The sequence below is a fragment of the Anabrus simplex genome, chromosome 2 (genome assembly GCF_040414725.1).
Source record: "Anabrus simplex isolate iqAnaSimp1 chromosome 2, ASM4041472v1, whole genome shotgun sequence".
NCBI lineage: Eukaryota > Metazoa > Arthropoda > Insecta > Orthoptera > Tettigoniidae > Anabrus > Anabrus simplex.
Window position 1 is genome coordinate 1,002,434,696 of NC_090266.1, and position 12,145 is coordinate 1,002,446,840.

The 12,145-nt window shown below is 41.4% G+C and overlaps 1 protein-coding gene across 6 annotated transcripts in view; it reads left to right on the forward strand.

Annotated features, from left to right (window-relative positions):
• The window catches only part of loqs (loquacious), a 380,306-nt gene that overhangs the window by 329,496 nt on the left and 38,665 nt on the right, over positions 1 to 12,145 (forward strand). For all 6 annotated transcript variants that reach the window (XM_067141876.2, XM_067141881.2, XM_067141877.2 and 3 more), the window contains one exon: positions 9,380 to 9,491. In XM_067141876.2, the coding sequence (XP_066997977.1) occupies positions 9,380 to 9,491 (112 nt within the window). The remainder of the gene's footprint in view (positions 1 to 9,379; positions 9,492 to 12,145) is intronic.

Below are 12,145 nucleotides of genomic sequence, written 5' to 3' on the forward strand. Positions count from 1 at the left end.
TGATAACTCCTTGCAGACGGAGTTTCCAGATCTGAAGTATGACTGTGAGGCGAAAATCATTTTCAAGCTGAGCAGTTACGAGTTAGCCTGGGTGAAGCTTATGGACACTTATCCACAACTGTGGGGAAAAGCTGAACCACTTCTCATCTCGTTCCAGTCTACATATTTAGTTGAAAAAGGATTTAGTTCTGTTGTCCAGCTCCTCGCAAAACGAAAAAAGAAGTTGGACATTTGCCTCAAAGGAGACTTGCGGCTGAACTTGACGAACATAAAGCCGAATATTTAAAGCTTTAACTGAAATCCACCAAGCACAGGGCAGCCATTGAAAAGGTAAAATAAAACAATAACGTTTTCAAACTTTCATTTATTTTTTTCATTTTTAACTGTCAAATTTCTCAGTTTTACCATATTCAGATTTAAAAATGAAAACATGTACTCCTGTTTTTTAAATGTACATCAATGATCTTAGTTAACTATTTCACTTCTTTGTTCTTAAAATAATCTGTAAATAATATATATATATATATATATATTTTTTAAGAGTGTCCGGATAAAACTGCTTTGGAGTAAAAATATAGTAACTGGTGCTCAAGAATTATTACATAGAATGTGACTATAAATGCTTCCAAGCTTACCTTAAAATGATCGTGGAAGAGAGATGTGTTCAATACGCTTGCCAGGGACCACCCCTCTCGCCCCTATAAATATATTTATAACCAAAATTACTATTTTAGACGCCATACTCCATTGCTTATTACAGTGATTGGTTCACGTAAGGAAGAGGACAACGTCACTGACACGTAGGATGAGGCCGAGAATTTGTTACCAACCATTGCAGAAGGAAAAAAAAGAATTATTAAGCAGCCAGCAAAGTTTAAAAGGGTCACGGCGCGAGAATAAAGGTCATTTATTAGCTTTAACGTATTTTTCCACCTCAAAGTCAATCTCTGTCATGAGAACAGCGGCTTCGAGAGGCTCTTTTCTATCGCCGCGGCACATACTGTCCGCACAGCAAGGAAAAAAGTATACCCATATCTTTTTTTCTTTACGTCGCACCGACACAGATTTTATGGCGACGATGGGACAGGGAAGGGCTAGGAGTGGGAGGGAAGCGGCCGTGGCCTTAATTAAGGTACAGCCTGGTGCGAAAATGGGAAACCACGGAAAACCATCTTCAGGGCTGCCAAAAGTGGGGTTCGAACCTACTATCTCGCAAATACTGGATACTGGGCGCGACTGCAGCTATCGAGCTCGGTATATAGCCATATCAAACCAACCGTTGGCAGTATTGTCGTTCCTCTCGGTGCTCCCTCTCAGCGCTACTAGTGCGACCGTGTACTGGCATGCGCCATCTAGCAGTAGCTCGTGTTACTAAACCTTGAGTACCGCTTACTATAGTTTCGCCCTGCTTTGGTTGTTTTTATATTTACGGTAATAAAATAGTCATTAATGCTTTCACAGCCCGTACTGCTGTAGACTATAGAGCTCCAAAACGTGCTGTTATATATATATATATATATATAAAATCGGTAATAAAATTGCTTCATTATTTACACTTTACTTCATATTAAAATTAGGCATGCAATGAAAATGAAAAGGGGGCGATAGGTGTTAAGTCAACCTCCAAAAAGGGGAGATGGGCCACAAAAGGTTGGGAACCACTGCTGTAGACTATAGAGCTCCAAAACGTGCTGTTACATATCGGTCTAACAAGCGTATCAAAATCCATGCACCAAGCGATCTATGAGCAGTATTTTCACACCATTCATATCTAGGGCTAGCAAGATATTAAATTGCATCACTAGAATTGCTCATACCCTAGTCACTTTCTTATTGACAAAGCCAAGGATGAGCCTGAGACAGATAAATGTCGGTAATAAATTGATTCTAGTCCATACCAGAAGGCATGAAGCACTGTAAACACTATGTCTAGCCTGAAATGGATCTGGTCCTCATGAAAATGACTATAGACATAAAAGAGAAGGGAAAGATATTCAGTCACCGTCTGGAAATTTGCAGTATTAACACATTCACGTCCGTATCAGAGTTATTGCCTATAGCGCGTGGCCATGCTGTGGACCGTATCCGAGTTAGCCCGGATAAGCGCAACCTTGAACTGGAGTCGTTCCTACACAGCTGGGATCTATTTTGGTCACAAATATGTGCGAGAGAGATGAAGGTAATACCCTTATGAATGCCTTTACTCACCAGAAACCACATGGCTACGGCGATTTTTTTCCCTCCCAATGCACTTTCTTTGTTTTTTTCTGAAGGTAGCCTAGCGCTCGCACAACTAGCTGCGTAGTTGGTTTGCGATTGCACAAGCGTGTGTATAATCATGTTCTGAAGTATAACCATGGCATGTAGGGACAATATAAATGATGCAAGTGATGCAAATTTACAAAGCACAGTTTTTCAGCTGCTTGAAAATTATCTTGGCCAGGGGTATACAGTCTATATGGACAATTATTACAAATAGCGTTGGACTCGCGAAACAATTACGGGAACAGAACACTGCCGTATATGGAACAATACAGTCAAATAGGGGTGTACCAACATATCTAAGGGAACACCAGGCAATTCTCAAACGGGGTAAAAAGTGATTCCGACATACAAGTACAGTCACCTCTCTCCGAAATATCAGCTCCAAGTCAACCTCCTGCAATTTTGCCGCCAAAAAGGGCACCGACCAAGGATACATCATTTAGGTTAGATGGGAAGAGAAAAGAGCATATTCTCTTAAAGTTTCCACCATCAAATATAGACAAGTTCCCCTGAAGAAGGTGTAAAGTGTGCTTCAAAAATAAAATTATTAGTGAAACACGCGATTTTTTGGAATGTGTAGTGTTTCCATTCACCCAGAAAAGTGTGACATTACCTACCACGCCCTACAGAGATACCAGAGGACTTCCTTAAGGTATGTGGAAAATTTTGTATCCATATCTTGTTCAGTTTAGAACTTACTGTGAAAAGAATTCGTTGTTGTTTGCTCTGCCACTAACAGCTGGAATAGCTGGGCCAGCCCTTTAAATAGCCGCTCAGATGATGGGCGTGAATGTGTTAAAGGAGTGAACTGGTGCAAACTTCAGGACTGAATATGAATGTCAGCAAAAGCATATAACAGAGAAATTGCATTTTGGAAAATTGTAAGGGACCTAGGCTAGTTACGAAGAAAGAAATACTAATGAAGTGTGAAAAGGTAATGTACAAAAAATACTGTTTGCTTGTATTGACATACTGTACTGGGTGAGTCCACTGCGCCTGACTTTTACTGTTGTTAGGCATCCGAACGAACATCACTGGTGGCGTGGTGATAGATTCTCTTTTGCCGTGCACCAAGCAAAAGTCGCCCTGAACCACTTACTGCACCATCACCTTTGTGAAAATTTGTATGCTACAGCTATTTACACAATGCATCAAACTGTCGTGCTGTTATGTAAAAGGTATGAGGCGTGTTTTCTAAGTGCCATTTTGATATAGAAAAAAGTAGTGAAATATTTAGAACTTCTTTTTGTGCATGTAAGCCTGTACCTTAAACTGCTTCTCAACATAAGTTCCAGGCATATTAAGGTACTTGTCATATTGTTAAACCAGCTCCTGAATTCCATTCTCCTAGAAATCTGCCACCTGATGTGCCAGCCACTGCAGCACGGTCGTTTTTTAGATCATCATCGTGGCGCTGACCTCTTAAATGCTTCCTCAGGTGCAGAAACAAGTGGTAGTCACTAGACACTAGTCACAACTTTACAGAGGATGATCAAATTGTCAAGTGACCGGGCGAGTTGGCCGTGCGCGTAGAGGCGCGCGGCTGTGAGCTTGCATCCGGGAGATAGTAGGTTCGAATCCCACTATCGGCAGCCCTGAAGATGGTTTTCCGTGGTTTCCCATTTTCACACCAGGCAAATGCTGGGGCTGTACCTTAATTAAGGCCACGGCCGCTTCCTTCCAACTCCTAGGCCTTTCCTATCCTATCGTCGCCATAAGACCTATCTGTGTCGGTGCGACGTAAAGCCCCTAGCAAAAAAAAAAAAGCAAATTGTCAAGTGAAGCGATGAGGTCTCGGGTTCGATTAGCCGTGTGAGGTCGCGCATTGTCATGAAGCAAAAGAATCCCCCTTGTGAGCATGTCATGCCGTATATTTTGGATTGCGCGAGCACAACTTCCAATAACCTAAGCGTTCTGGCACAATTTTATAAAGACACTCCTTCAAATTTCAGGCAACTCATAACTTAATGACGAAATCATAAAGCGTCTGTTTTCTCAAACCGTTGGATCAACTTTGTGCACAAGTCTTCAATAATGACAGACAGTCACCCACTGCGCTTCTCGTCGTGGACATTAGTACGGCCTTTTTTAAATGCTCTAACCTGTTTTCTTACCATTCGTTCGCTCATAGTGTGTTCTTCATACACTCCAATAATCTGCCAATGAATTTCAACAGCTTTCACACGTTTTCCATTTGGCAAACAAATTGCAGCGTGTACTTCACACTCAGTGGGGCCATTAATTGCCAGAGGCATTTTCAATGCACACAAATGGATATGAATACAGTGGAATACTTCCGTAATGGCATTTGTGACTAGTCTACAGATGTACGTACTGAGTGTGCATGTTCTGAACGACAACCGAAAACTGCAACAGCCATATTTTAAAATGGTACTTACTTGAAAATCATGGTTCGTATGTTCTAATTATACACTTTCATTAGGGTATAAATGTTAAATGCTATGGCATACTAATAGAAAACGTGTGTGCATTTGTGAAGCGGAAATGGTCCACCTAGTACGCTTTCCGGTAAACTGCTGGCTGGAATGGCCGTGGTGTCATAGGTTAAGCGGGGTGCTGCTAATAAAACTGCGGTTGGTAGGTGGGTTCAAATCCCACTTCAGCCTGATAATTTTATCTGCATTTTGTAATTAGAGAATCATTCGCAAAGCAGTGTATCCGAATACCCTCATATCATGTTTTTTTTTTATTTATTTATTTATTTATTTATTTATTTATTTATTTATTTATTTATTTATTTATTTATTTATTTATTTATTTATTTATTTATTTATTTATTGTTTTGTTGTCTGTTGAAATCTTTTGTGGTACAGGCACTGTTCTTCCTGTATGTTCTGTCTTTTTTCACCGTAGACGAGGAGCATGTAAACATTCTCATCTGTTGAATACATAGTGAAGAAATGACTGGCACTGCTAGGATACACCAAGTGTCAGGCCATTACACATTGAACATGTTGCATGTGGCAAGAATGGCCTTGTATTTGATCCTGAAAGTTTAAAATGTGAATAAAAATATTTAGCGCTCGTGGGATTCAAATCCACTTACTAATGGCATGTGCGTCAGCAGGTCTGTACTTAGTCTACGGCACCAAGGTGACTGTTGCCTCGAGCTTATCAGAAAACGTACTTTGTGTAAAACTACTTCCCGCTTTACAAACTTTCACACATTTTTTATCAATATACCATGGCTTTCAGCGTAAATTTCATATCAAATCGAAAGCTTATAATTGGCACGTACTTATAACATATCCGTATGACAGTTTGATGCATTGTGTAAATACCTGTTGCATAATTGTTTTTGCATAAGTCTTGCTATGATGATGCAGTAAGTGCTTTAAAGGTGACTATAGCATTTTTATTTTTATTTAGCGTATGGCTAGAGATACAGCGTCTATTGTTACAAGATCTACACTATATACATATGTTCAAATTGATATGGTCTATAGCCTCTGGATTTGCAAAAGCAAAGTCACTAGCTCTGCCATTGTATTTTCTCGTCCTGCATTCTTCGATGATGTGCTTCGCTGTCTGTTGTGTAGCGCCACAGTCACACTCAGGCGTTGGGATTCTGTTCCACTTGTAGTGGAAGGCTGCACAGTTCCCGTGGTTTGTTCGGATCCTGTTCAGTGCGGACCATAGTCTTCGAGGGAGGTTGAAACCAGGTGGCGGCGTCTTCTTCACAGAAGGCATTGTCGGGCAGTATTTTTCGTTGAGTCTCTTCTGCCATTCAGCAGAAGTTTGGTAGTTGTTCCACAAGTTCATGGCATCTCTAGTTGGTGGTTTTCTCGAATGCAGACGATTAATATTCGCATCGTCGATGTCATTATGTATCGGGAGTTCTGGGTTATTCATTATTTTACTGAATTCTCTTAGGAGAGCATTTTTACGTTTTAGATCTGGGGAAGGGATATGACTTAACACTGGTAGCCACTGCATGGGAGTAGATTTGATTGTGCCAGTGATGAGATGCATTGTAGTGTTCAGCTGGGTATCTATGATGTTTGTGTGGGCGCTATTCAGCCAAACAGCAGCACAATATTCAGCAGTTGAGTACACCAACCCTAAAGCAGAACATCTCAGAGTTGCAGCTGTAGATCCCCAAGTTGTTCCACACAGCTTATGAATTATATTGTTGCGAGTTCTTACTTTGACAGAGACGTTCAGGAGATGTGTTTATAAGACAGTGTTCTATCCAGTGTGACTCCTAGATATTTAGGGTACCTATTATGTCTCAATTTCTGGTTGTCCATGTACACATTTAACTCCCTGTTAGCCATTTTATTGTTTAGGTGGGAGCAACAAACTTGAGTTTTGCTGATGTTTGGTTGGAGTCCCCAAATTTGAAAGTAGTGTGCCAGTGTCTTGAGGTCTTCAGTCAGGATCTCTTCTGTTTTCTCAACTGTTTTGTCCCTGATAGCAAGTGCCCAGTCATCTGTGCATCCGAATTTTCATGAAAGTGTCTTCGGCATGTCTGCAATATATAAACTAAACAGCAAAGGAGCGAGAACTGACCCCTGTGGCAGACCGTTGTTCAGCAATCTTTGGCTGCTTACAGCTGTCCCATTGTACACACGAAATTGTCTTTGACTCAACATGTTGTTCAGGAGTCGTGCAGTTATCCTACATGGGACCACTTTCAGGAACTTGTAGAGTAATCCATCTTTCCTGACTGTGTCATAGGCTGCAGTCAAGTCTATGAATGCCACTGAAGTCTTGAGTTTTCTTTGGAAGCCTGCTTCTATGTAGGTTGTAAGAGACATAACTTGATCTGTCGTACTTCTCTGTGGTCTAAAGCCCGCCTGTTCCACTGAAATTTTCTTGAGTATTTCAGGACCGATTCTGTTGAGCAGAAGTCTCTCTGGTAGTTTATATGCAACGCTGAGCAAGGCAATAGGGCGGTAGCTCTCCGGTTTTTCACTTGGTTTACCTTTCTTAAGCAAGGCAATAATCTTCGTCTGTCTGAATAGTTTTGGTGTCTTGCCTCTTCTGTGTAGAATTTAGCCAGCTAGGCACGAGCCTTTCCTCCACAGTGAGCGAAGAACTCTGGGTGTATACTGGGTGTATACCATCCTCACCAGGGGCTTTACCTGATTTAGTGTCTCTGATAGCTATGTTTATTTCTTCCACGCTAAATGGTTTGGAGTGTGCCACCGGGGAACTACTTTTCAGGAGTTTCAGTTCTTTCTTTAAGTTCTTGGTAAGTTTCTTGTTTCTTTTGCTTTTGGAAGTCATGACCAGATGAGAGGCGATCTTGTTTGGATTGATTTCTGACATAGTCCGTCCAGTTGCTTTTCCGTCTCCAAGCTTCTTTAGGAGAGACCCTGCTTGTCGACTCGATTTAGTGAAGTCTTAGAGAGCTAACTTTATCTTCCCATGTTTGCCTCCTGGCTGCATCTAGGCTGTGCAGAAGCTGGTCTGCAATTTCATAGTCACTGCTCTCAATAACTTGTTGGTAAAGGTTTTCGCTTTCCTCATTCCATCCAGGAATGTATTCCCTGCGAAACCCTCTAGGGATATGTTTCTTTGCTGCTGACACCGCAGCTCCTATGAATCTTTCATAAGCGTCATGTGTAGGTGGTATCCGACCTACGCATTTATCAAGTTCTTCTGTGAAGCCAGGCCAATCAGCTTTATTGAAATTCCAGCGTGATCGAGGGCTAGATGTGATCAGAAGGATTTGGATGCCAATTTCGCATAGTACAGACCTGTGCTGGCCATGAGGGAAGTCGTGGAGCACTTTTCGAGTAGTTGGTAGAGTTTGTTTCCTTTGTCTCTGGACACAAAGCACAGATCAGGCCAATACTCCCGTTTCCAGGCTGCTGATTTGAATGTGTCCCGGTCTTTGGCATCAAAGACGTGAAAGAGGTTGTTTCTATCCATCCATTCCAGTACTCTTCCCCGTTATCGTCATTAGTTCTATATTTCCAGTCCTGGTGATGACTGTTGAAATCACCAATGTAGACTGTTGGATGTGGTCGAATATCTACAACATGGTTGGGCCACTTCGAATTCGGAGGTTTGTATATGTTTGAGACCTCCGTGTCACCTATTCTGATAACGGAGTGGTTGTCCTCCTCGGTGATAGTAGATAAAAGAAAAGCATTATCTACAGTGTTTCGCACGTCTGTAGCATTACCGTAGACATGATGATAGGTTGCTTCCAGAAGATCGTAACCCGGAATTTTTCCTGTAGCTTGCAGCTGCTGCTCATCAATGCAATGTGTTTCCTGTATGACTGCCAGGTCTACTTCATGAGAAAGTAGCAGTTTGGACAAGGCTTCACTTTTAGCACGACTAATACCTTCAATGTTTAGTTGACATACACGAAGGACAGGTCCCAAGTTCCTAGTGGTTGTTTGGCCGTTAGAAGGGCCTTTGGAAAATTCATTCGTGTTCATCGTAATTCTGTACTGTATCTAGACCAGGAGGTAAAACTTTACGTCTGGTCGCCTGTTCGCCATTGCTCCCTTAGCACCACCCAGGGGTCACGTGTAGGGTACTTTCAGGTTAAACCTACGGACGCGAGCAACGTTGGACCCCCACTATAGCATTGTATATGGTAAAGGAGAATCAACCATCACACTACTGACGTTCGTTGGGATGCGTAACAACAGAAAAGTCGGGTGCAACAGACTTGCCTGGTATAGAGTAGAGATGACAAAGAAGGCAGACCATAGTGCACACTGTTAGGATGAAATTCCTTGAAGCGATAATGAGGAAGACAACAAAAGACGAAGTGAAGAATATAAAGGTGTTATAAAGGAAATTAACTAAATGACAGAATTGAGATGAATAGACGTATGGTGGCTCGGAAATGTTACAAGAATGTGTAGAACATTACCCAAAATATTGGAACTGAAGCGCAATTGCAGGGGAGAGGAAATTGGTGGACAGGTTGAGGGCATTGTAAAAATACAATAAATGCCTTGATCTGGCTTTCACTGACAGTGGGAAATAATGAGCAGTATTTCTTGTGATTTATTTTGTAATATGCAAGGAAAGTTTTGTATTTGTGTGGGCTCCTCGAAAGTATATACTGTAGTTTAAATCTGTCTATTTCTAATTAACGTTTTATTTCTTCTCTCTTTTCCAGTCTACCCCTTTAAATGATGCTGACTTCAACTTTGTGCATTTTCTGCAAGAAATAGCATCAGAGCAACAGTTCGAGGTTACGTATGTTGATATAGAAGAAAAATCTTCATCAGGTAAGAATTGTAGCTATTTTTCTATGTTTTGTGGTTGTTATTTTTTAAACATTTTTTTTTTTTAGATGAACACAAACTGCTGATTGATGTAATGTCACTGCAAAAAAAATTAGTCAGCCCTGGAGAAATCATTACAAGCATAATTTAATACAGTGTAACTCCGCTTCTGGACATAACCACCTGGATTCGGTTGGTTAGAAAGGGAGTCCACAAGGTTGTATAGGTGTGTTGCATCCAGGTTAAGCCACTCGTTGAGGATTTGATCGCATAATTCCACCAAATTTCGGGGATATGCTGACGTTGGTGATTTACCCGCTGTTCCAACCTGCCCCACAGATTTTCAGTGGGGTTCATGTCAGGTGATTTTGCAGACCAGTTGAGATATAATAGGGTGGGGAAGTAATCATAAAACCAGTCACATATCCATCCATCCCAATGAACTGTGCTGTTGTTATCTTGAAAAATTGGGTTATCAATAGCATACTCACCATGCAGATGTTGACTGAAAGGCAACACCTGATTATCCAGAATGTTTAAATAAACATGCTGGTTCATGTTAGTGGCCACCTCAATGAGCGAGCTCAATCCATGATACGAAAAACACCCCCAAAACATCACAGACCTACCTCCAGCTTGAACCTGAAATGCTTCATTTTGCCTTCGATGTACTCGATTGAAGTGTCATTCAAGTACAGGCAAAAACTTGATTCATCGGAGCACATTACGCTCCGCCAGTCAGCTGCTGTCCACATTCGACGATTTTTAGCTCATTGAAGACTCGCAGTTTTATGTGTCTGTGAGAGCAATAGCTTCTTGCGAGGTGACAGACTCCAAATGTTCACTGCATGCAGTTTCCATTGCAATGTTCTCTTGCTAACAGGATGGAATGAACTTTCATTCACTGACTGCAGCAGTGGCGTGCGGGGAACACATTCGTTACCCCAGCTGCAAACATGTTTTTTAATACTTTTTTTTTATATAAGCATTCTTAGCCCCAGTACACTCTCTAAATTGAACATTACCGTTATATAACGCTGTATTTTTCGTGGAAAGGTCTACCTGAGAAAGGTCTTTCAAGAATATTTTCAACCACACACACATATTTCCAAATTGATTTTCACGGCAGTGACACTGTCATAACTAACGGTAATCTATAGCAGATTTTAAACAATGTACTTACAGTTTCACCTGGTGACACTTCGTGATAGTACAGTCATGGTTTTCACAAAAATACACTGGGAATAACTATTTGTTTTAACTTTAAAAGCCTAACCTAAACGGAATCAGCAAAATGTAACTGGTATTTTACAGTCACCGAAGTTTCATAGTTTAACTCGCTTACTGAGTCTACGTGCATCAACCACAAACTAGGGAAAATATTCGTCACGACGTATAACACACGTTATATTCATGAACAGTGTCGCAGAACTCGCGAAACCTTTACATATAATCCAAGAGGAACACTACAAAAGTTCACTGTATACCACCATCACTGACAGATAACCAAATACAAAATTATTTTACTTCGTGCTTAGCTCTCTGTTCATGCTGGGCAACCTAAGTATTTTTCTGTGGCTATCAGAAACATACTCTACACGTGCCATCAATTAATTGCTCGAAAAATCTTTATCTGCCAAAATCCAGAAATAAAATATATTCTTCTGTATTATAATTGATTTCATAAACTGGCTCTATTTTCATTAGCAAGATAATGTGCAAGTGGCTATACTGTTAATATGTTACTTTTTCTTGTAGTCTCTAGTGTGTGGCGCTGAACGCTTTGAGTCAAGTATTAAAACTAAACAAGCCTTACCTAAGCTAGCTGGCCTATCGCCGTAAATTGCTGTCGGGGGAGGGCCCACAGCCCCACCCTGCTCCCAGGACAAGGAAGCTTCAAGTGCATGCATCAACCAAGCGACTTTAATTTTGCTGGAGTAGCAGCTCTCTTTCATGCTGGCAAGGAAATCCAGCTCGCTGGAGAAGCTGAACTGCGGTAGTGCAAACGGATTGTCGAGACAGCTGTACTTGCCTTCGCTTGGCTTAGATGTTCACAGTTTTAAAACTCTATAACAAGTGTTCTAAGGAATTATAAGACAATATTAATACAAAGTTATTTACCCCAGCAGCGCTGGGGTAGATGGGGTTCAGTGCACGCCACTGGACTGCAGCAATTCCTGTCAGGAAGCAATTTTGATTCACAAGCCATGAAGCGTGTCTCCGGTCCCTCTCAGTCTGGCTCTTTTTCTGACCACACTGCTTGTAGAGACGTTGAACAGTTCACTGCGAAACACCAACAAATTCAGCAACTTCTCGCACCATATGGCCATGCGCATGGCCAAAAACATTTGCCCCTTTTAGCCAGTCTGTTACATCCATACATCTACCCATGTTGATGTACACTGTCCGCTTGAAACATAAGTCTCGCTGATCGCTACTGCCTTATGCTCACGTAGATGCAGTGCGGATGAGCACGGTACGCATTCGCTACTCCATAGTAAAGGCTTAACGAAAATTGAATTCAGAAATGGCAGTCTGTATTTATTTACCATAAACCTTTACAGTATCTATGGAAGGCCAGGGGTAAAGGACAAGCCCCCTACACGTAGTGCCCCCTGACAGTAAAGGAAATCAAAGGAGAATTTGGAAAGGGAATA